General features: G+C 42.6%; 2 protein-coding genes across 3 annotated transcripts; both read right to left on the bottom strand.

Moving 5' to 3' along the window:
* Position 1: 1 nt before the first annotated feature.
* Positions 2-2,161, bottom strand: LOC145911185 (histone PARylation factor 1-like). Its single transcript, XM_082998444.1, has 6 exons — positions 1,969-2,161; positions 1,393-1,678; positions 1,208-1,304; positions 1,001-1,142; positions 715-886; positions 2-532 (listed from the first exon to the last, which is right to left on the bottom strand). Exons 1-6 carry the CDS (start codon positions 2,153-2,155, stop codon positions 406-408), a joined length of 1,011 nt encoding a protein of 336 aa, XP_082854570.1. The 5' UTR covers positions 2,156-2,161; the 3' UTR covers positions 2-405.
* Positions 2,162-3,403: 1,242 nt separating this feature from the next.
* Positions 3,404-20,347, bottom strand: LOC145910678 (uncharacterized). Of its 2 annotated transcripts, XM_082997867.1 has the most exons (11): positions 19,848-20,347; positions 18,979-19,216; positions 15,354-15,415; positions 9,853-9,971; positions 8,565-8,735; positions 8,199-8,377; positions 7,843-8,037; positions 7,298-7,494; positions 5,753-6,957; positions 4,327-5,572; positions 3,404-4,209 (listed from the first exon to the last, which is right to left on the bottom strand). In XM_082997867.1, exons 1-11 carry the CDS (start codon positions 20,282-20,284, stop codon positions 3,933-3,935), a joined length of 4,326 nt encoding a protein of 1,441 aa, XP_082853993.1. In that variant the 5' UTR covers positions 20,285-20,347; the 3' UTR covers positions 3,404-3,932. The 2 variants fall into 2 exon arrangements, with proteins under 2 accessions (XP_082853993.1, XP_082853992.1); XM_082997866.1 differs by having other exon boundaries at positions 3,404-5,572.
* Positions 20,348-20,804: the final 457 nt, after the last annotated feature.

Here is a 20,804-nt window from a genome sequence, read left to right as displayed (position 1 = left end):
CGTTTTATTATTGACAGAGATTGAGAAAGAAATAAATGAAAGAAATTCGAAACATTTGTTGGTTTGGACGTCGGTTCATAAACTTAAGAACAATCAACACACCGCAAATTGAAGTTTAGCACAGGACAGATTAAAAATAACAAGGATGTCTTATTTTCGTATATCACAACATTTTGCTCAACTCAATATGAAACTATACAGAAAAAAAAGACAGTCTAGAAAAATAGAAATTGAGAACAGCAATTCCAAAATGGTTTTTCTACGTAAAGCACATCACAACTTGAATGGAACTTATACCAGTGTGTTTCAGAAAAAATGCCCACTCTGTTTAAAAGTTCCCAGCAACATTGCCCACATAGTGGTCAGTGCAAAGTGGCAAGCTTGTGTTGCACCTACTGTCAGAAGTCATATTCTTTCAACATCTTTTTCCCTTCTGTCAGCCAAGTGTTTTTCGCATATTGTTCCATACAAATCCCTCTTCAGCAGCTGGTAGGCAACAGTGAGAAGAAGTTTGGACATCTTGTGGAAGTACCTGTGTAAGTTAACGTAATCTTTAACCTACACAGATTTTGACACAAATAATACAAATACATTCAAAATTGGGTAAAAACTGTTCAAAAGATAAATCTTATCATTAATATCAGGCAACCAAAATATCATCAAAAAATGAAAGTTATTTTTTACTCATCTTGAAGCAATACATCAGCAACTTACTTTGATCCATTGCAGAAAAGATCGATTCCAAGTTCCAGACCCATACCATAATCACATTCATCATTGGCAAACTGTATAAAGTTGACCATTTCTTGAATTGGATCAAATGCTGTAATCCTGTCATTATCATTTTTGGCGTCAACAATCTTTTGAAGCAATTTCTTCAACTGTGCTGTAGAGCAAAATATAACAATGTGGATTTTTTTTAGTTCATTATGTGTTAAATTTGCATAACTTGTAGCACCACAAGTAACATCAGATGAAACTAAATGTTGTGATTTCTTACCATCTGTGTGATGTAGTGGTCTGTAGCCAATACCATCTGCGGAGAGAGGGACAATGATTCCTGCGCCATGGAACGTTTTTGCTACAAATTTTCTTTCTCTTTGTTTCACTTTACTGCTCTTTCCCGAAAGGTCCAAATCATACTAACAAATAAAACAATACCATTTAGGCTTTAGTTTGGCTTCTGCCTAAAGCACTACAGTCATACTTTTTTAGCAAACTTTTGTAGTTCCTCGAGAAAATCTGTAAGTTTCTTCTTTTCTGTTCGGTTTTTGCTTGCTTTGGCAACATCAGCTGCTATTGAACTATCAACAAAATTTAAATCAAACGTTTTTCTTTAAGAAAGTTTAGAGCCATTTCCACAGACTAAATTTACATATAAGTGAAACAAACCTGATTGCAGCCAAAATGTTGTCTCCGAGCACAGTGTATTTTGCAGTTTTTCCAGAGTTGGATACAACCACTGCTGAATCAACATCAGTTGGCTCATCTCTCAGATATCCGACGTGGAATAGATTGTCCTTCTCAGTTGAAACAATAACAGTTAGAAATTCAGGCACATCGTAAAAGTATCTCCACTGCATGTGATAAAATGATGGATCATGGTTTGAATTGGTCTTTTTCTCTGCCAAGTAATGGAAAGGTCCAACAAGTTTCAGCTTTAGTGTGTACAGGAAATCTGCACAAAAAAAACTTATTGTTAAAAATTGTAAAAGTCATATTAGAAATCACAGTGCTATAAGATATTGTGATGTTGCCATTGTTGAAAATGTTGTAAATACATACACCTGTATGTACCTCCCTTACCAAGACAGTGTGTTTGTTTTACAATTTTGATAAAAAAAGGTGGATTATTTTCATTATGCAAGGCCAAGGGGTGGTACCAAAAGTCATTATTTAAGAAGTATTTCCATATTTGCTTTACGGAGAAGTTTATGCACCAAAAAGTGTAGAGTTTAGTTAGTTCACCTTGATTTGATTTTGTTGAGAAAAACTCATTTGCCATAAACAGTTCATCTGACATTGGCATTCCATACAACTTTTCCAGGTAGCTTTTTTCAGAGCCCGTTGAAATTCGCGCCTTCTTGGATTGAGCAGCTGCTGTTTTTAATTTTGTTGCAGATGAAGAAGCATTTGCTTTGCGTTTGGCAGGCATTTTCCACTGGTTTGTTTGTTTGCAAGGAAAGAACAAAAAGCCCCTAAAGGGACTTTGAAATGCGCGCAAAATTGTTTCACTGGATGAGCGTGAAGCAAAAACACATTTGTTTCTTTATTTTAATGCGTATTTACATCAAAGTTTAATTGCTTGATATAACTTCCTCGAAGTTTTTCTTGCAGTAAGCAGGTTGTTCTAAACGTAAGCTTATCGCATTTGTTTTGTAGTAAAGACACATTTAGAAATGAAGTTTATGACCCCTGCCAGCAGGGTTGCCAGGGTGGCGGTATTCCCGCCCAATTGGGCTGGTTTTCAACATCGAGTTGCGGGTTATTTTTACGAGTTGCGGGTTGCGGTTTATTGGGCGGGTTCGCCAATGACATTTTCAACCCCTATAATCACGCATTCTGGCACTAATGTCTCATACCAAGAGTAAACCAATGCGTTCATTTCCCGACAAACGAAACAATCGTACGGCGCAGAGAGCAATAATGCGTTCAGAGAAACACGCAGTGGGTGGGTGGGTGCGACAGAAACTTGAACCATGCAACTGGAGTCGTTTTTGCAAAGCAGCAATGGTGCGGAGAAAATGTTATTTTTGCAAACAAATTTAAAAAATATAGTAACCAATGAACTAAGGATTGCTTGAGGAAACAATGCAGTCAAGAGGTCTTTCGTGGTGTGTAAATTTTTTTGCCATAATGCTTACAGCTTCCACGTTTGATCGCTTTACGCACGCGTATGACGAAACTACGGAATACAGATGTTTTGTAGTTGTAAAAATACATGTTTTAATTGATTGCGTTTTTTAAAGTTGTTAGTTTCAGTTATATTATGACCCAAATTCATCAAATATTGCAATGTTTTTGCTATGTATTAATGCTCCTTGCAATTAAAGAAAACGTAATAGGTAGCGCCATGGTCAGAACCAAATGTGAAAAAACGTAACCGCGGTAGGTTAAAGCTACGGAGTGCGACAATTCACTAACAGTTGTCGATTTCAAGCTAAGTCAGAGTAAAATTGGGCTGGTTTTGGGCTTGTTTCAGAAATTTCTTGTTTGGGCGGTTTTTGGGCTAGTTTTGACAAGGCGTTGGGCGGTTTTAGAAAATTTTACCTGGCAACACTGCCTGCCAGCACCCGAACTTGGGTCTATTAAATGTGTAAAATTTTTCCTAATTCCTCCTCTTCAAGATTAATCAAATTTAAGGTTAGGAATGGACACAACTATCAACAGGAAACAACTTGTATTGTAATGCAAAAACGAAACGTTCAGGAAACGAAAATTGCATCAACCGAAGTGAGTGGTTTGTACAGAGCGTGTCTACAGTTTGGCACAAAATAAGCTCGAAAGGTACACAGCCATTACCGTGGTCACCTACAAAACGCCGTCTAAAAACCTAAAACAAGCATATGTGTACCAAAACACAATGTCAACGCCATGTCAAAAGAGGAACAATATTGCTTAAATATCATTCTTTGTCATTTTCCTATCTACTAACTAGTTGAAATGGATTCCTAGGGTATTTGGATTGTGCTCGACTGACAATAAGGGCACGTTGTTAAAAAGCCACCAAAAATAATAGGATTTCGGGAGCGTTCAGGCGTACGCCTGTCAGTAAAACAGTGCAAAAACTGAGGTAAAGATGCGGAGTTCGAACTTGCTAGCGATAATTTTTCCCAACGGAAACACTAGTCGCGAAAGGGAGCGAAACATGTTTTTTTCACAGAGGATAAAGTCTAAGGGCAATCAGCGGCAAAACACAAAGGCACGTAACGTTAAATGAACACTGCATTGTTAGTTGAATTCTTTTTTAGGTTTTTCTTCGACAGGCGCAACCTCGCAGCGCGATTCATCTGCACCCCGCTGCGCGATGACGCAGTACTGGTGTGGAGTGGTTTGGAAGTCGTTTGCTTTGGCGCCAACGCCTGATTGTCCGAAAGGTCCGTCTCCTTAATGAGGCTCGTACTGCTTTCACTGCACACCGATTGCGTTTCGACACACTCGTTGCTTTGAGCATTTTCTTGAGCATTGGTTTGATTTTCGCTAACTTCGCTGGCAGCATTCCCACCCTCATTGACCGCATCAGCGCTGTGCACTAAATCAGGAATGCTGAGTCCCTGGCCGGCTTGCTCTTTTGCGTCAGGAGTGTCGACGGTCTTCGCAGACGGCTCTTCAGGTGTCGGAGGTGATACAGTCACATCTACAGATGGTTTTGGTACCGGGGTGCTCCTCCCACTCTTTACGTTGCTTGGGGCCGACTTTTTACCACCACCAGGTGTCTTCTTCACCATTCCTTTTGAAGCAACCCCCACGTTTCTGGTACGCGTATTAATAGGTTTCGGGGTAGCGTCATTGGCCTTTGTTTGTACCACAGCTGGTCGGTTGGTCCTCTGCGCTACCGGAGAAACTAGCCTGGATGCTGGCTTGCATGCAGCCCCCGCTCCTGTTCTTGGAGTAGGATGCAAGGTCGTGGGTCTTGGTGTAATTCGCGCCGGGGAGTGGGATTTATTCACTGAGGGCGAGGGGGTGCGCGTGGGTTTGGATAAATTCTTTTCAGTTTTATTGAACACCTTAGCCGACGGGGTAGACTTGGCTGGTGCGGATTTGTCTTTTCTGGTGGCGTTGGAACCCGCAGGCGGTTTCGTCGCTGCTGCCTTAGGTGTCGGCGGTTTAGATTTGGAAACTGCGGGAGATTTGCTGTTGCCGCCAGTTGCCTTCGGCGTGCTGTACGTCAACTTTTTGATGAAGGTTTTCACGCCAGTCACAGTGGAACCTTTTGTTGCAGTTTTGGAGGGCAAGGATTTCGGTGTGGCGGTTTTAGCTGACTTTGACGAAGGAGTTCCAGCTTTTGTTGGAGATTTTCTGTCTGGGGATGAATCGCCAGATGTTGTGGATTTGGTTGGTGATGTGTCGTATTGTTTTCTGCTAAACACCGGTGTTCGGGGGCACCTTGTGGGGGAAGGGGCCAAGGGAATTTTCCCGGGGGATTTCTTCCGGTGCCCTAATATTGGTGTCCCAGGAGTCGATCTCACTTTCTGTTCCACTTTCTCTTGTTCGCTTGGAGGCGCACTTTTTTGCTCGTAACCCACTAATGCAACAACGAGGACTTCCTCGTGAGCTTGCTCTTCTTCTTTTACTCTTTCCGGATCATCTATGGTATCTTGATTAGCGTCGAACACATCCTCCAAAACAGATTCAGTTTCGGGTTCATTTGACAGCGCACAGGAAGGAGCATTTGAGATGAGAGAGGTGGTTTCATCTCGTTCTTCCACCATAATCTGCTCTTCTGCAGCTTCCTCCATCGTCGTCAGGCGCGTGAGACTACTGCGGGCGCTCCGTTGTACGACTTCTGGCTCTTCACCAACAGGAGACTGCGGTTTGGAGGTAGAAGAGTCGCTTCGGCTGTCAATCGATTCTATGTAGCAAGTTTTCGGTTAAAAGAAAGTTGCCTCGTTGACATTACTACTAACTACTCACGGTTGTTGACGACACTACATTGCTACACACTATACACCACTACCAACACTTCAAAACTTAAGGCCCAAGCTTTTAATAATGCGCAAAACAGATTTATTGATGGTGTGGTTGATGATACCTTTGCGTTTGCTCAAATACTCTGACAGCGACGTGTTGCTGCTACGCCGCCTGGTGGCAGAAGAGGATTCTTCCACCGACGAAGAGGACTCTTTGTAACGCCTAATTCGCTCCCGCAAATCATCGTGGCGTTTGCCACTCTTCGGTGGGTCACTGCTTCCGGCGTGATTTGAACCGTCGCCCTCCAGGGCACGAGTCACTTGGTCGGAATAGAGATCTGTGTCCAAATCGTCGATTCTTCCTACAGAAACACCTTCCGAGGTAACAGAACCGTCGGAATTCAAGGCTAGGGGCGAACTACGTCGCTGTCCGAGTCTCCTTCGTCCTCTTGACGGAGTCATCGCAAGTCCAGTGTCCGAATCGCTGCCATCGCTTTGAAGGCTACCGAGTCTAATATATGATCGGCGGAGCTGGGTTCTCTCGAAGGCTCGATCGCGTTCGCCGTTGATGATGCGACTGAGCGAAGTTTCAAGGTCATCGTCACGGTCGTCAGCCATGTTTATCATGCTAGTGGGACGTTGACGTTCTTCAAAGCTGCTCAAACTTCTACGCGATCGCAACGACGAACTGTCGCTGTCCCCACTGTGGTTGCTCAGGTGATCGAGGATTTCGTTGCCCGGGCCTTCGTAGTTGTCCCACAAACCGGTTCGCAATGATCTGCTACGAACTGACCCAGCCCTTCGGCGCCTTTGTGTAGGAATACCCAAATTATCTGCGGTTTCTGGTACTTTTAGACTGGCTGAGGATTGATCGGAAACGATAGAATCAGTATCATTTTCTTTAACAGTGCTATTGGTTTGGACGTTTGCTTGCTTCTCCCCTGCAATCCAGGCCTTCCTGCGCATTTTGGTTGCTTCCGCGGGCTCTGCGACCTCTTCAATCTGTGTAGGGTGGTCGTTACTTTTCACCTGGTTTGCATTTTGTTCGTACAGCTGCTGCAGTTCGCCGGGTGAAGGTTTGGCAAGTGAGGAACGACGGATGTGCGATAGGTCATATTTCCGAAGCCGAGTCCGGCGATTTTCGGTTGTCTCATCGGGTACTTTGCCTTTGCTCGCTGGACCCTGATACCTTTGGTGTGGCGTGGCTATGGTCCTGCTGCGTTTGAAATAATTGACTTCGGTCTTTTCCTTTTCGGATGCGAGGTCGGTTTGTGGCGCGATCGTTTTGCTTCCTTCGGGCGTGCGGCTTTTATTTTCCGTTTTTTCTCTACAAAACAATCCATTTTTATTACACAACAAAATTGGATAGCGCAAATCATCATTCTCTCATTGCGTGCAAAAAATAGGAAAATTTACTTCCACAAGATCCAAATATTTTATGATCAATGTAAAGTGAAATTACTTGGTAACTTGTAGAATAAATATACTGGACGGCATAAAGCATGTATTTCCAAAAAAAAATAAAAAAATAAAAAAGGATTTTACTTTAAAAATAAAATTTTACGCTAATGTATTGGGTAAAAGTGCAGGTCTGCATGTAACGCCAAATTAAAGGAAGGCTGCTGGTTTATTTACCCACAACCCAACGCAACAAATGTACTTCAAACCTTTTCTTTGTCATTTCCCGTTTAATATTTTCATCATTCACATCCTTGAACTTCTTTCTGAAAACTGAAACAATCTGGAAACACTCGATGAGGGAAAAACGTTCGTATCTTTCACACAGATAGGTTGCAAGATCCTTGGAAGCCTCCACAAGCTGTTGCTCTGATGTCCTGATGAGGTTTAGACGATTTTCAGCATCCTGTGCAGAAAATTTATTTGTTGCAATACTCTATTCATATTAAGTATCCATATTCTATCCATATTCTATCCATATTCTATCCATATTCTATCCATATTCTATCCATATTCTATCCATATTCTATCCATATTCTATCCATATTCTATCCATATTCTATCCATATTCTATCCATATTCTATCCATATTCTAACCATGTTCTAACCATTTTCATATGCATTTTCAGGGTTTCTTTAGAATAAAGCTTTGGTAAAAAATAATGAATGCTTATTATCAGTTGGCAATCATTTTTTTCTTTGCCCCTGGTACTGAATTCTCAGTAGTTATATTTAGCATTTTTATTCCATTTACCTCCAGAAATTGTGAAACGTTGTCTCTGAACTCCTGGTCAACTTCGATAGTTACTTTATTTTTTAAGCTGGTGACGCGGTTCCTGTAATTACGAATCTCCTCCGTCAATTCTTCTTCGGATATTCTGGACGCGTTGTCGACGCTCGGTAGTTCGTTAAACCAGTTCATCATGCGGGGACTATTCTTACTTAGCTCCTGGAAAGACAAAAAGTTGCATTCGTCAGTAAAATATGGTCGACAGGCTTGTTTCCAGGAACAAAAGGGCGGTTGTAACATGACCTCCTATAGTAATGTTCATAGAAGTGGACACAAAATTGTCTAATGTGGGCAAATAGCACCAATGCCAAGCAACCTACCATAGCAACGTAATGCATGAGGGTCATCCCTGGCTTGTTTGCCTTCGTATCGCTCAGTCTCTGTAGGGATGCGAGACGAAAACCTGAAGCGTTACCGAAAGCAGCACCCTGGTTTAGGTAGTTGCCTGCCTGTAGAACCAGATGCAGGATGGACGGAAGAGCTCTACATCTCCTAATTTCTGTGCAGAAGATATAAGTCCTGTTTAAATGAAGCATATTGCATGTGTACATATACTGTAATCATAGCAAAACCATTTTTACAATTTATTTGGCGAAGACCTTGGAATCAATTTGTGGTAGTAGATATTTGAAACAGTTAATTAGGGCGATGTAGCACGTTGATTAGAAAAATAGCATATATTTTACCTTTGATCGCCTGTTTGAGGATTTCTATGGAGTGTTCAACTTGCGACATCGCGTGGTCAAATTCCTCCCGCAGGAGCATGGCGTCAATTCTGACGTGATAATGAGGAATAGAAATCACACGACGGAGAAAGCTTTCGGCGTTATCCAGAATATTCACTTCTCCAGAATATTCTGAAAAATTTACAATATTTTTTTTTGTATTTTGACATACCATGTAAATTAAACCATTTTTGAACGAAACCTACTGCCTGGAGCTCAGTAATTATCATGGCTCATTTTCTTCCAAATCAATTATGTTGCCAGTGATTTGTGAACATTTCGAGTAAAGGTCAGCAGCCGGTGTAAAATGTTCAATGCATCCATGCTGTACCGATGCCGCAACACACGCCATTAGGGCATCAATTAATCCAGTTGACATTTTTAAACAGGTCGCTCTCATTTAAACGAACGACGTCAACGGTAAATTCAAAGCGGGGCGAAACTATACAAACCGCAATGTTTAAAATGTCTCTACGCAATAAACATCAAATGACAACGCCGTTATGTGGCAATGCGTCGGTTAGCTTGTGAAATACTGCACACAAAGCAGTGCCGACATTTTGTGAATCATGTTTATCTTGCAGCGCGAGAAGTGACCGAGTAATTAGTAATTATATTAATCTCGGCTGGTCTCGTGCGTTCGTAGTGACTAAAAGGCCTGTGTGATTCGGACGCATGTTGTGGATAGTTTGAAATACAACTGATATGTGCTTTAATCTGTTCACCCACAATTGTGTCAGATAAACAATAAATTGTATTAAAGATGACTGAAATAATTAAGCTCTAAAAAAAAAATTTTTTTAACGCCAACACAAAACATTGGCGTACCCATATCTAAGTTGAATATTCGAAGTTTGGGTTTCTTTAAATTTGTCGCTTTGTTTTTGTAAAAATGATTCGGCATTTAGCACGCCTATAACCGTTTCCAGTTTTTTGAAGCAATTAAGGCAACGTTTCAATCAAATAACTTTTCCGTGCCTGAACCCATAAAATACTTTTTTCGGGCTGGTTTAATCTAACGTTATTAGGCAATAATGGTTTTACTGTCATGCGTGGTCATGGGGCGGCTGGGGACCAATGTAATGCAACTCCCATCCAAGTTAAAACTCCAATGTTGGTTTGGTGGTAAAAACAATGCTTTGCTATTGTAACTGGTAAATGTTGTTGTAGACATATTACTAGATTGTGTTTGGTTGGTCTCACAGAGAGCAAATTTTCAAAATAAAGGCGGCGGGCCAATCGCACTTACCCATCAAAATTTTGATTTCATTTTTGTCAGGTAAAAGCTTTCGCAGGGCACGTAATTTGTCGCTGTTCATAAAGGAAACATCACAAGATTTGATCGATTCGGCCAACACAGCTGTTGATCTGCATAAAAAGAAGAACTAGGTTAGGTTTTTTATGCTCTAGTGTGTCTTGTAAGCCAATATCTTGCACTGGAAAAGAATCCCGGTTTACGCATAAAGACGGCATAACGTGAGCAAGTGTAACCAGGAACGAAATTATCAGGAAGTAGGTACGGTTCTTGATACGCAGCAAATTCTTGGCAGTTACCACAGGGCAGTGACACGGCATACCTGAAACACTATTAAGTTTTACGACTCCAATAAAGAATGAATTCAAACCAAGCAAAAAGTCATTGCGGGCAAATTTGTCTTGTGACGCCATCAGCCGCTGTAGACCTTTCGTCTCGCTGGGTCGGCAAACTTTGTGTCAAAGCCGAAATGCGCGGTCAAATTTACACCGAATACATAAGCTGACGTGGATAATGCGCCAACACCAAAGATACACACGGAAGCGTGCCGACCGCGGGGGAAAAGAGAAAAAGACCACAGTCACCAACAACAGCACTCACTTTTATTCGATACACATATTTGCTTAACTCGGCTAAGAAGCACGCAATGGTCTCTTTAAGCAACAAGCTGTTTTTCAATGTTTCGTTCTACTTTAAAATTGAGTGAAATCATCTTGGACAAGGAAAACTTATGGGATTTGTACTCAAACTTTTTTGATAAACTTTTATATTGTAGCATTGAAAATGGAAGTGGGAACCTCCATTGCTCATAGCGTCTAATAAGCTCGATTTTGAAAGCGGCGTGTTTACAATAGCAAAAGAAATATACGAATTTCTTGCACAACTGTGACCTACCACATATACTTACAGCACAAGGTGGATTTTTGCGTCGCTATAAAACAACAGCCATGCCTTGACTTGCCGTTACACGGCTTCTACTACGGCAGACCGAAGCACTTTGCTCCGTATCTTCGACGAGAATCGGCCATACGCCGACCCGGGCCGATAAAAGAGCTGATTTATGGCTTAAACACGACCTAGGTAACAGAATCAACACCACGCAATAACAATAGGTTGTAAGACGGTCTCTTGTAAACTGAACGACCCATTTGCGTGCCAAGGCTTCTGTGTTTGGGTCGCATTTAAAGTTGAAGCCACGGAAAACGGTGGTTACGTAATTCACATTCCTGAAAATGATCTTGAATGAGTCACGCTTTTTTGCACGAGAGGTCGCCGAAGAATTTAGTATCTAGCAATTCCAACACCATCATTAAGGATAAGACTGAATTCTTTAGTAAAGAACTTATTTACATATTACCTAAAATCTTACATTATAGAAAAGAAAATAAGGCATTCCTTTACAGAAAATCACCATTCTTGCTTTCAGTGAAAATTAGAAATCATGCGCTTACGTGACGGCCGACGTGTCCTCAACGAACTTCAACACTATTTAGAAGATGGCTGGCGGCACAGATTGGTCGGTGGGAGCCATAAAAACGACTGATCTGTCATGTTTAGTTTTACCGAGCGTATGTGTCTATCAATACTAAGACGCGTCCGTTTTGCATATAAGGATTAATTATATGCCTCCTGCCACATCGAACGTGATATTGATCCAGCATTCCTGGCCACAATAATATTATGTGCCTTTATACGGTTGTTAGGAAACGCATGTGACTTGGCAAAGATGAAACAAGACATTTCAAAATAACAAACAACTTTAGGAAGACTTGGCCGCAGCCAATCGCTGCAAAGCCAACATGGCAACAAAATCACAAACCGAACTACAACCTCAAGCCACCTGCTGGTTGGGATTGCCGTTATTGAGCGCCTAATCCATTTCGTAAATCGGCGACCTGGTGCGTGAAAGAAATGTGTTTCCTCAACAACACAATAGTCGGGTGCTGTGTGGTGCACACAAGCACATGTACGCACCACGGTAATTGGCGCGTTCGTTTTCGCGGGGCGGTTCATGCGCTTTCCTGCGCATCGAGACGCGAAAAGGAAAAGGTTTCTCAGCTTTCAGGTTTCAAACGCTGGCCGCGTTTGTGACGTCACAAGGTGTCTTTGTGTCACTTTGAATATATTGTTAACGCTGATCCTCGGATAATGCAGGATGACGTCATATCGCTAAATTATTGTAGACGACAATCATGACGTGACAGACAATGTAAGTCCGTTGCGACAACGTTAAATCACTGTGGAAACAAACGTAATGTTTTCCTGCTAAATAAACCAAACACTATAGCGGTATTACGTCATTCGGTGACGCCGTACATCCAATCGCAACGTGCAGGGGAAAACGAATCATGCGACTTTGAAGCAACAATTTGAGCGCGAACATTTCAAGTGTTCCACGGTGGACATCATCGCGCAGGACTTTGCAATGCAAACTCACATGCCACTTCAACCAGTTGATGTAAGACAGCTCCAACAGCGGCGGGCACTCAATTGTGATGATATTCACTCAAAACTATTTGGAAAGCCCATCAACAGTCGGCGTGCTTTGATTGTCACCATTCAATGCCACGTGCTTGTGGGAGATGCCCTATGAATGTGGAAATTGGGAACGAGTTACTGGGGCATGACTGCGTGGGCCGGTTGCTTTGAAAGTGCCCCCTCGGATTTAGTGATGACAAATTGGGCATAGCGACCGTTTTCTAGGAAGGCATAATAACCTGAATGCAGTTGCCGTTAGTGTTTTATTAAAATAACTCTCCCAATTTGTGAACATAATTTTGCGAACGAAAAGAAGTACGAAGAGTCACAAGTTTCCAATTGTGACGTTGAATCGCAAGTTTATTTATTTTAATTGTGACGTAGTCGCCCTCTTTTACCCACAAAACCACAACAGTTGCTACCGTATTGCAGATTTCAAAACGATCTCCGGGCTCTCATCAGCATAGCAGGCAGGTAAGTGGCAATTTGTTGATATAGGGCAATATCGAAGCGACACTAATGCGCCCAATCAACCTTCTAACGCCAACGCGTGAAATGACCGCCGGGGTAGTGTTTAACTCCTAAACATGAAATCACGCCTCACCAGTCGAAATGCAAACAATTCAGGGAGTGAAAAAGAGGAATCAGATCTTTGGACAGCTGTTGCGCATTTAGGGTGGGTTTAGTTGCAAACACGAAAGTGGTTAAATTTAACGGGTTTCGATTTCATGCAGCCTTGTGAGCAATGTCACAACTATTGTCTGTTCCCCTTTCACCCATATTGCCCATTATGCAAACTGTGTGTTTGTCGCAAGCAGGTCACGGTTTAGGTGAAGAAGTCCCAAATGGTTTCAAAAGCTGTGTTTGTTTCTTCTGTAGCATTAGACCTCAAAAACAAGCCATAACGCGTGCCCTGCAAACTGGTTGAATGTTTACTACAACAAAACCCTCGACTTTTTTGTGCATCCGAATACTTGAATCACGTCAACTCGAGTAAAAACTTCCCAACAGAAAACAGTATAGTACGACATAAGGTATTAACTCGGAAACCACACATACGGTCATGTAATCCCCCCAAAACTCTGGTATCCAATCACCACGTAGCATAATATTTACAAACGCCCGCACATAAACGTATCCAGGACAAAAACTGGGTGAAAACCATTTGTACGGAAGTGAGACTCCGCAAGAACTGAGGCCCGCCAGGCAATCTAAACAACATCCATCAAATGCGATATCACGCGATCCATTATGAGGTCGGGGAAAAAAATAACACAACTCGGCGCCCCTGCCGTTGTAACATGGCATCATGGGCAAGATATTACATCTTTTCGCCTGAAATAACACGACCCGCCCACAGTCGCGCGTGCGTGCCGCTACGCTCAAAGAGCCTTGCCCAGCTGCTTAGCGTTTGGGCGTGCTTGGACTTTGAAGTGTGGACAGTCATTCGCCCGCATGGCGACCAACGAGTTTTTGGCAATCGAATCTCTCTGGATCAAAGTTTAACCGGTTTCGTGGAATTTGGGAAACACGGAAAATGTTTGGATGGGATGCGACAAATAACAACACCATGGCAGCTCTTAAAATTTTCCGCTTTGTATTTTCATGAAATGTTTTGATCTGAGCAAAAACTTTCATGATGCCGCCTTTGCCAAACGCTCTTAAATATTCAGTTGCAAAAAGGTTAGGTTTAACCTTTTCCTGGGCAGTACCACGTCCCGGCTTGGTTGCTTTGTTTGTCAATTTTTAGAACTTGGCGTTTCTCCGCTCGTAAAGTGTGGTGTGCCGGCGCATAGTTCAGTTATTTGCTGGTTAAAAATTAATGCCCTTTTGTGCGCCGGCACACACAAAGTCAAATAATTTTAATGTCTTTTTAGTGCTGGCCAAACTAAAGAACATAGTTCAAATTCAGCTGGATAACATTGCGAACAATTCTCCATACTTAATAATCAAACGCTGTGCCTATTATTACGAAAATGAAATTCATTGACTCCATTGGAAAGTACTGGCGCGCTTTAAAGCGTAATAGAGTGACGTAATCGTCCCCTAAAGTGGTGGAAACGGTGGCTTGTTTGTTTGTTTTCACTCAATCGAAGCAATCTCCACGTGAAAATGACGCACAAAAGGATCAGATGAAATTGTACAAGACGCAGGTGTAAAACTATACATGCCGTTCACTACGGCCGGCCGACTCTAAATCAATTGCCATTATTAGCTGCGGTCTGTGAGTGTTTTTCTGGCGTCGTACGACGAAGGGAAACAAAAATCAAGCGACCACTCTTATTCGTTTGACGACAAGTAGATTGAGAACGCGGCCTTTATTGTAGTGTTTATTACGTCACAAGGCGCTGTGTTCCCAAGCGGTAAGGTCGGTCAAGCGACGAACAACCTGAGACATTATGAGAACATAAACAGCTTGTGCGTATTTACGAAACAGTAAACGTTTTTTAGGGCTTAACCACTCGAAACAACTTCTTTCAACAAAATTCCTTCGTCAGATGTGAATGGTTGCCACGCAATTAAAAAGACCACAACGTTCGTACCATCCGACATGCTTTCGAGATCTACCAACAGGCCACGCAGTTTTTGACAAAGGATAACTTAATTACCCAAGAAAAAACCGTTAAGAAACCCCAATTGTGCATGGCTATTTAGTTGGGAAATGTGATGTGATTAAAAATTTGCTTTCAAGGCATAAGGTTTAAGTTATATTCTGATTTTGCCTTGTTTTTACTCAGTACCATGTACAGGTCCAGCACCGAAGGATGTTTTGAAAAAAAGCAGTGGAAGATTTGACCAATCAGGTGTTTGTACGCACCAATAACAATTCGCCACCAGTTCAAACGCACTCGTGTACGAAGTGGCCTTAATAAAACCACACTAGCCGAGACAAAACCAAATGTTTTGATTGGCCGCCTCGTGCTAACCGTTGCAGCATTGGAACCAATTTAACGCGCTTGCAAAACCTACAGGAACCGGCGGTGGGGGCGTGGGAACCCCAAAAAATTACATCTTACCTTTTAAATTGTCGGAGAAAGATGTTGACATTGAGGCTTCGTTTGGAATCGAGCAGACTGACCTGAATACAAAGGTACACGGATGCGGTGAGTGAGATGTCAGCAAACATTGGCAGTGTTTGTGCCGCCTCATCGGCAAACAAAAGTTACACCGTGTAGGATGCGATGTGCTGATAAACTCGGGATATCATATTGAAAGTGTATAGGTGGTGAGAATCGGTCTGATGTCAAACGATTAAACAGATTATGCGACAGACCAAATATCACCTTGTACGGGTTTAACAAAACCGTTTGAAGCTGCCGAAATGCAGTTTATATTGTCGAAACCTCTTTACAAATTTTTATTACAATATATATTACTTTAGGTATTTAAACACAGCACTTTAACTGTATGCCATTGGTTTTGCTGTAATGATATTAGCATGGGTTCAGAAAAAAACTGCCAAGATACTTTTTGAGCCATGTAAACAACGTATTTGGGATTTCACGATAAACATTAATTTTTTTGGAGCAACACAAAATCCAATTTGTGCTCCCAAATTGATGCTGAACGTCAGGTCATTCGCGGGCGCGCGTTGAATGGGAGAATCGCGTTCAAACAAGTATCGTATTTACAGAATGGGAAGGTTTGTATTTACGGAATAACCAGCACTCGAAAAACCTCGCGAACTTTAAGCCGAACGCCTTAAACACGGCAAGGACTCGTTCTTGGCCCCACTAGAAAGGGAGAAATCGCTCCAAGTTATGCGCGCGTCGCGCCCTCAACCGCATTCACGTCCAGTTAACGCTCGCGGACTCGCGGGCCCAGAGTTTCCGTTCGCCGAAAGCTTTTCCCACAAGCTCCCCGTTAAAACCTCGCCCTCAAGAGTGTTTGGGCAGCGCTTTGTGACGTCACAGAGGCGGCGATCGATCACGTGGTGCTGGTTGCGGAATAAGCGCGGTCAGCGTAAACAATAGGCACCGCGGTTAACTCGAGGCCTCTCGTAGTGTTTCGCGTCTCCCTTATGCTTCACTTAATTGCCGCTTTTTGCCTCCGAGATGAAACCGCGGGGGCTCTTGGGTTGTTTGCTGCGGCGCCCTTTACCCTGTTGTTGCCTTTTTATTTTTAGACGCCAATACTTCGCACCCTGGGCAAAAAGGTCGGAGCGGAAATGCCTTATTTACGTCAGAGCGACGAACATTTACTTGAGGCAAGCATTGGTTCACGATTTTCGTCCAATGCGCTTCATCCATCGTAAAAGATTAAAAAATATATTGAAACGGTTTAGCGTTTGACCGAATAACCAAACACAGGATTAGGTAAATTGCACAGTGTTATAAAAAATTAACTAACCACGAGCCATTACCACATCGCCGGAAACGTAAACAACGTTGACAGCGCAATATAGACGGCATTACTGGTTGTGCGCACGTTATGTAAACAATGTAATCCATGTGATCAGTTTTGTTGTCAGTTTTCAAACTTCTAAAACGAGAGATATTTGATAAATGGCACTTTCCCACGGGCGCACAATAACAGCCCGGAAAGTTATTTGTAAACGAAAACACTTCTGTAACGTTATCAGCACGGAATATCTCATTTACTTTAGGTGTTGTAAAACGCCCACTGCTTTCTAATACACGGACGCCTGTAGACTTAAACTGTAATCCGTAGGTTATGACGTTTATGTTTTGAAAACCCTCGCTTTTGTCATTTTGATCTTCAATATTTTTTTCCATCATGAACGCATAATTTTTGTCAAACAGATTTTTGTAATCTTCGCAATCCGTTCGGAATTTAATAAATCTCATCCAATTATGGATTGGACAAACAGCAACCATCGGTCGCTTGTTCGTGTCCACAAGATTAAATATAGGAAATTGATTTTTTGGCCACCCGCCAGTCAAACCCCCGCTCATTCACCCGGTACAGTGACAAAGACGAACTAAAAATAGCAATCGGGCCATTTACATCCACGGGGGCAACTTTTATATAGACCGCAAGCCGGCAATCACCTCTACCTTAGCAATTAGCTCCCTTGTTGACAGAAAACCCCGTGCGGTATCAGCTTAACATTGGCGCGTGTTAACATTACCATTATGGGCTTTGATGAGAGCCCCGACCCTGCGCCGTACAGTGCAGGTAGTAATTGGTTGGCAGGCCTTACGGGCTTTTTGTGTGAGGTTCGTTTGTATAAAAGGATTGGATTACAGAGGTTATAATGCTGAAAAACGGTGACGCACCGTTCGGTCCATACCAGCGCCGGGAATCTGACCGATTTAATTTCTTCCACGAAAATGGGCTCGCTTGAGCGTAAGCCTAAGTTACTTGGAACCCTTTTCGTTTTTGTCTGGGTAAAATGGGCTTTTTGTAGCGACGTTTTATATTGGCATAGTAATCGGGGTATAATGGTCTGCAATTCAAGTTTAACACCAAATTCCCACATCTAAAAACGGCGATTAAAATGAGGTGTGCAAAACACTGTTGCAGGAAATACTATGTCACATAATTCTATTTGAATAAGAAAACTGACGATGCTTGAAAACAAAATTTGCGGATGTTAATCCGAGGCTTGTTGCTTCATTCTATTCACATAAACTATGTACGTTACAATTTCTCGTGGGAATTTTGCAATTAAAACGCTGCGCAAATAAAGATAAATAAGGGTCAGGATTCTGCTTCTCGCAAAATTGGTTATTCAACTTACGCGGTTACGTGTAGGATATATTTAGCAAATGGGAAAAAAACACAGATCAAATTGACTTGAAACGCATGCGGTTTATCATAACCTTTTGGTCTCATTAAAACCATTAGTCCGGCATGAAGTTAATCCAGGCAGTGATGGAGGCGTTGTCACAAATACCAACAATTGTAATCTTAAGTCGGGAGTAGGACGCGTCCCGCTATTGTCAACCGGAGGGTAACAAAACAGCGAGGTGTGCCCCATTCGGAAAGGGGGTATTTTGGGTGTGTGTCGGCGCACCCCGAACTCCTCATATTTCACGCTAGGTTGAACGACAAAAGAAGAAACGGTTCAACATTTGAACGACGCAAGCTCGCACGTGCGGTGGTGAACGTGGAAACGGCCAAGGTCGATTTACTTCAATCAAATTCGGTTTGCTCTGTAAAGCTTAAGTTTGTTGTTTCTTTGTTCAAAGATGACGTGAAAACAGGCGTCCTTGCTTTTCATAAACGCGTTGCGGTTAAGGGACGTAATTCTTTCACACAATATGACCACGAAATCAAGGGAAAACCCAGGAGTTTGTTTAAAACATTATTATAATATTTGGGGATTGCCGAACCCAATGTGTGATTTTTTGAGCTTTTCGTAACGTCACGTGTACAGGCATGGTATTATCAGTTGGGTCAAACTTATCACGTAAAACACGAAATGCTGCCTAAATAAATTAATATAGGATCGAAAATTTACCATATGTTACCTTAAGTTTACAGATAAGGGGACAAAAAGACAATGCGAGGGTTGTATGTGTAAATATTGCGTGTCACCGACTGAGGTTCAAAAGCTTTGCCCAAACGTTTGAAGTTCCCAACATGTGCCAAACCACTTTTGATCTCATTTCAACATTTCGCTAGTTGTTGACATAACAACAAACGTCATCTCACGCAAAACGTCATCTCACCCACCTTTTTGCTTCTGACGTCATCCGATCTTCCTTCAAGGTGATTCAGGGAGGAAGAGGAAGAAGCGGACAATCTTTCGGAGAGAGATGCACGCTTTGAGGCAAGGGGACGATCCTGGACGGCGAAGAGGTCGTCGATAGCTTGGAAATCAACTTTGATCGCGTTCTCCGTCTGTGCTTCCTTCCATATGTTTTCCTGCTCGGCGTTTATCTGAATGTCGGGAATTTTCATCCAGTTTAGCCTGAAACATTAAAAATACTATATCAGTGAAATCGTTCGTGGTTTGGAAGAAGGGGAGATTGTCACAAATAACCATAGGAAACGCCATTTGCTGCTTGCAGTACTGCTAGGTTGCAATGTAACAGTTAAAGTTAATTTGTATTTTGGTCCGTTTAGTTTGCACGGAAAAGCGAAATAAAAGGGTATCATCACCAAATTTCTGGTGCGATTGGCGTGCGAGCGTTAGTTATACCTTAACTAAAGCTTGCCCACAGGTTATTCACCCTACACCATATTGCAGTGGAATTGTGTTGCAACCCAATACGTGTCGCAGAGTAAATTGCGATGGAATTTTCCAGAAGATTGCGCGTGACTACCCGGTAATTTCGAATGATAAATGGGAAAAATTTTGACGCGTGTATATTGGCAATATCCAAAAACCGCTAATTTAACGCCACAAAATGAAGGCTAATTTCAAACTTGGCAGCCCATGCGTAGCTTGCGTTTCTGGATGCAAACAATACGTTTGGTTTGCTCTATCGGTTGAAAGCTAAAACAGCACGTCACACTCTGCGACGTATATTGAAAAAGAAGGCGTTTATGCTGCAAAATATACATGTAGAAGTTGATGAATAATTCCGATGCACACAAACCTTCGTAACTTTCGACGACTCAGAGAGTTGTCACCGTAGTTCTTTTTATTCGCAAACCTGGGTCCCCCGAAGGACACCGGTGGAGGCGGGGGAATCCCCAGTGTAGGAGGGGGAGGTGGAATTGACGTCATCGGCGGGGGCGGTGGGGGGATTGGCGCAGTTGGCGGAGGAGGGGGCGGTTGGAAAGTCTTTAACACGGGCGAAGGCGGTTTTAACGCTGTTGGGCTGTTTTCCGTGGTCGGGCATGCACTGTCGGGAAAACACGGCATAGTGCGCGGGGGAATAAGTTCCAAAACACCGTCGATGTACTCCGTGTCGCTCGGGCTTCGGTGTGATTCAGTTTCGGTGCCCGAGTCGATGCTGGCTTCAGAAGAGGTAGCAAGGTTATTTCCGTTTACACCAAGACATTCAAAGACGGGCGGACTTTCAAGTGCCATTTCTACTAGCGCTATTCTTTGTCGTCTAAATAACGTAGTAACTACAAAAAGCGTTGCATTGTTTCCGATGTCTAAAATAGAAAAAGGTACAAGTTTATCCTGTGCTGACTTTCAGAGTCTCCTATGGTGTAGCAAATATAGTACTTTCACACTGTCCTAATTAATCCTGTTGAATATCTGCATTGTAGGGTACAAAATGTATCTTCGTCCCTTCAATCGTCTTCGAAAACTAACGGTAATTCAAAGAAAAGTTTCCGCTGCACTTACAACAACTCTCGACATCTAAACCATTGTTGCGACCTGCAGTCGAGCCATGGCGAGCTGATGTTTACATCACTGTACTTAATAGCAGTCTGTTCCGTCAAAACAGCGGACAAAGAGCGAAACAGCGAACGGCGCCACGTCCGTTGGGGCGTCATTGCCGAACGAACGGAGGAAGAAGTTACTGCGGACTGGCAACACCAACTTGAGAGCCGCCAGCCTCGCTACCGATTGTCCCGACATCAAACGTCGTTTTTCT

Source organism: Ascidia mentula, chromosome 8, assembly GCF_947561715.1.
Source record: "Ascidia mentula chromosome 8, kaAscMent1.1, whole genome shotgun sequence".
NCBI lineage: Eukaryota > Metazoa > Chordata > Ascidiacea > Phlebobranchia > Ascidiidae > Ascidia > Ascidia mentula.
The sequence above is the reverse complement of the archived record's forward strand: the minus strand, read 5'-3'. Positions and strand labels throughout refer to the sequence as shown.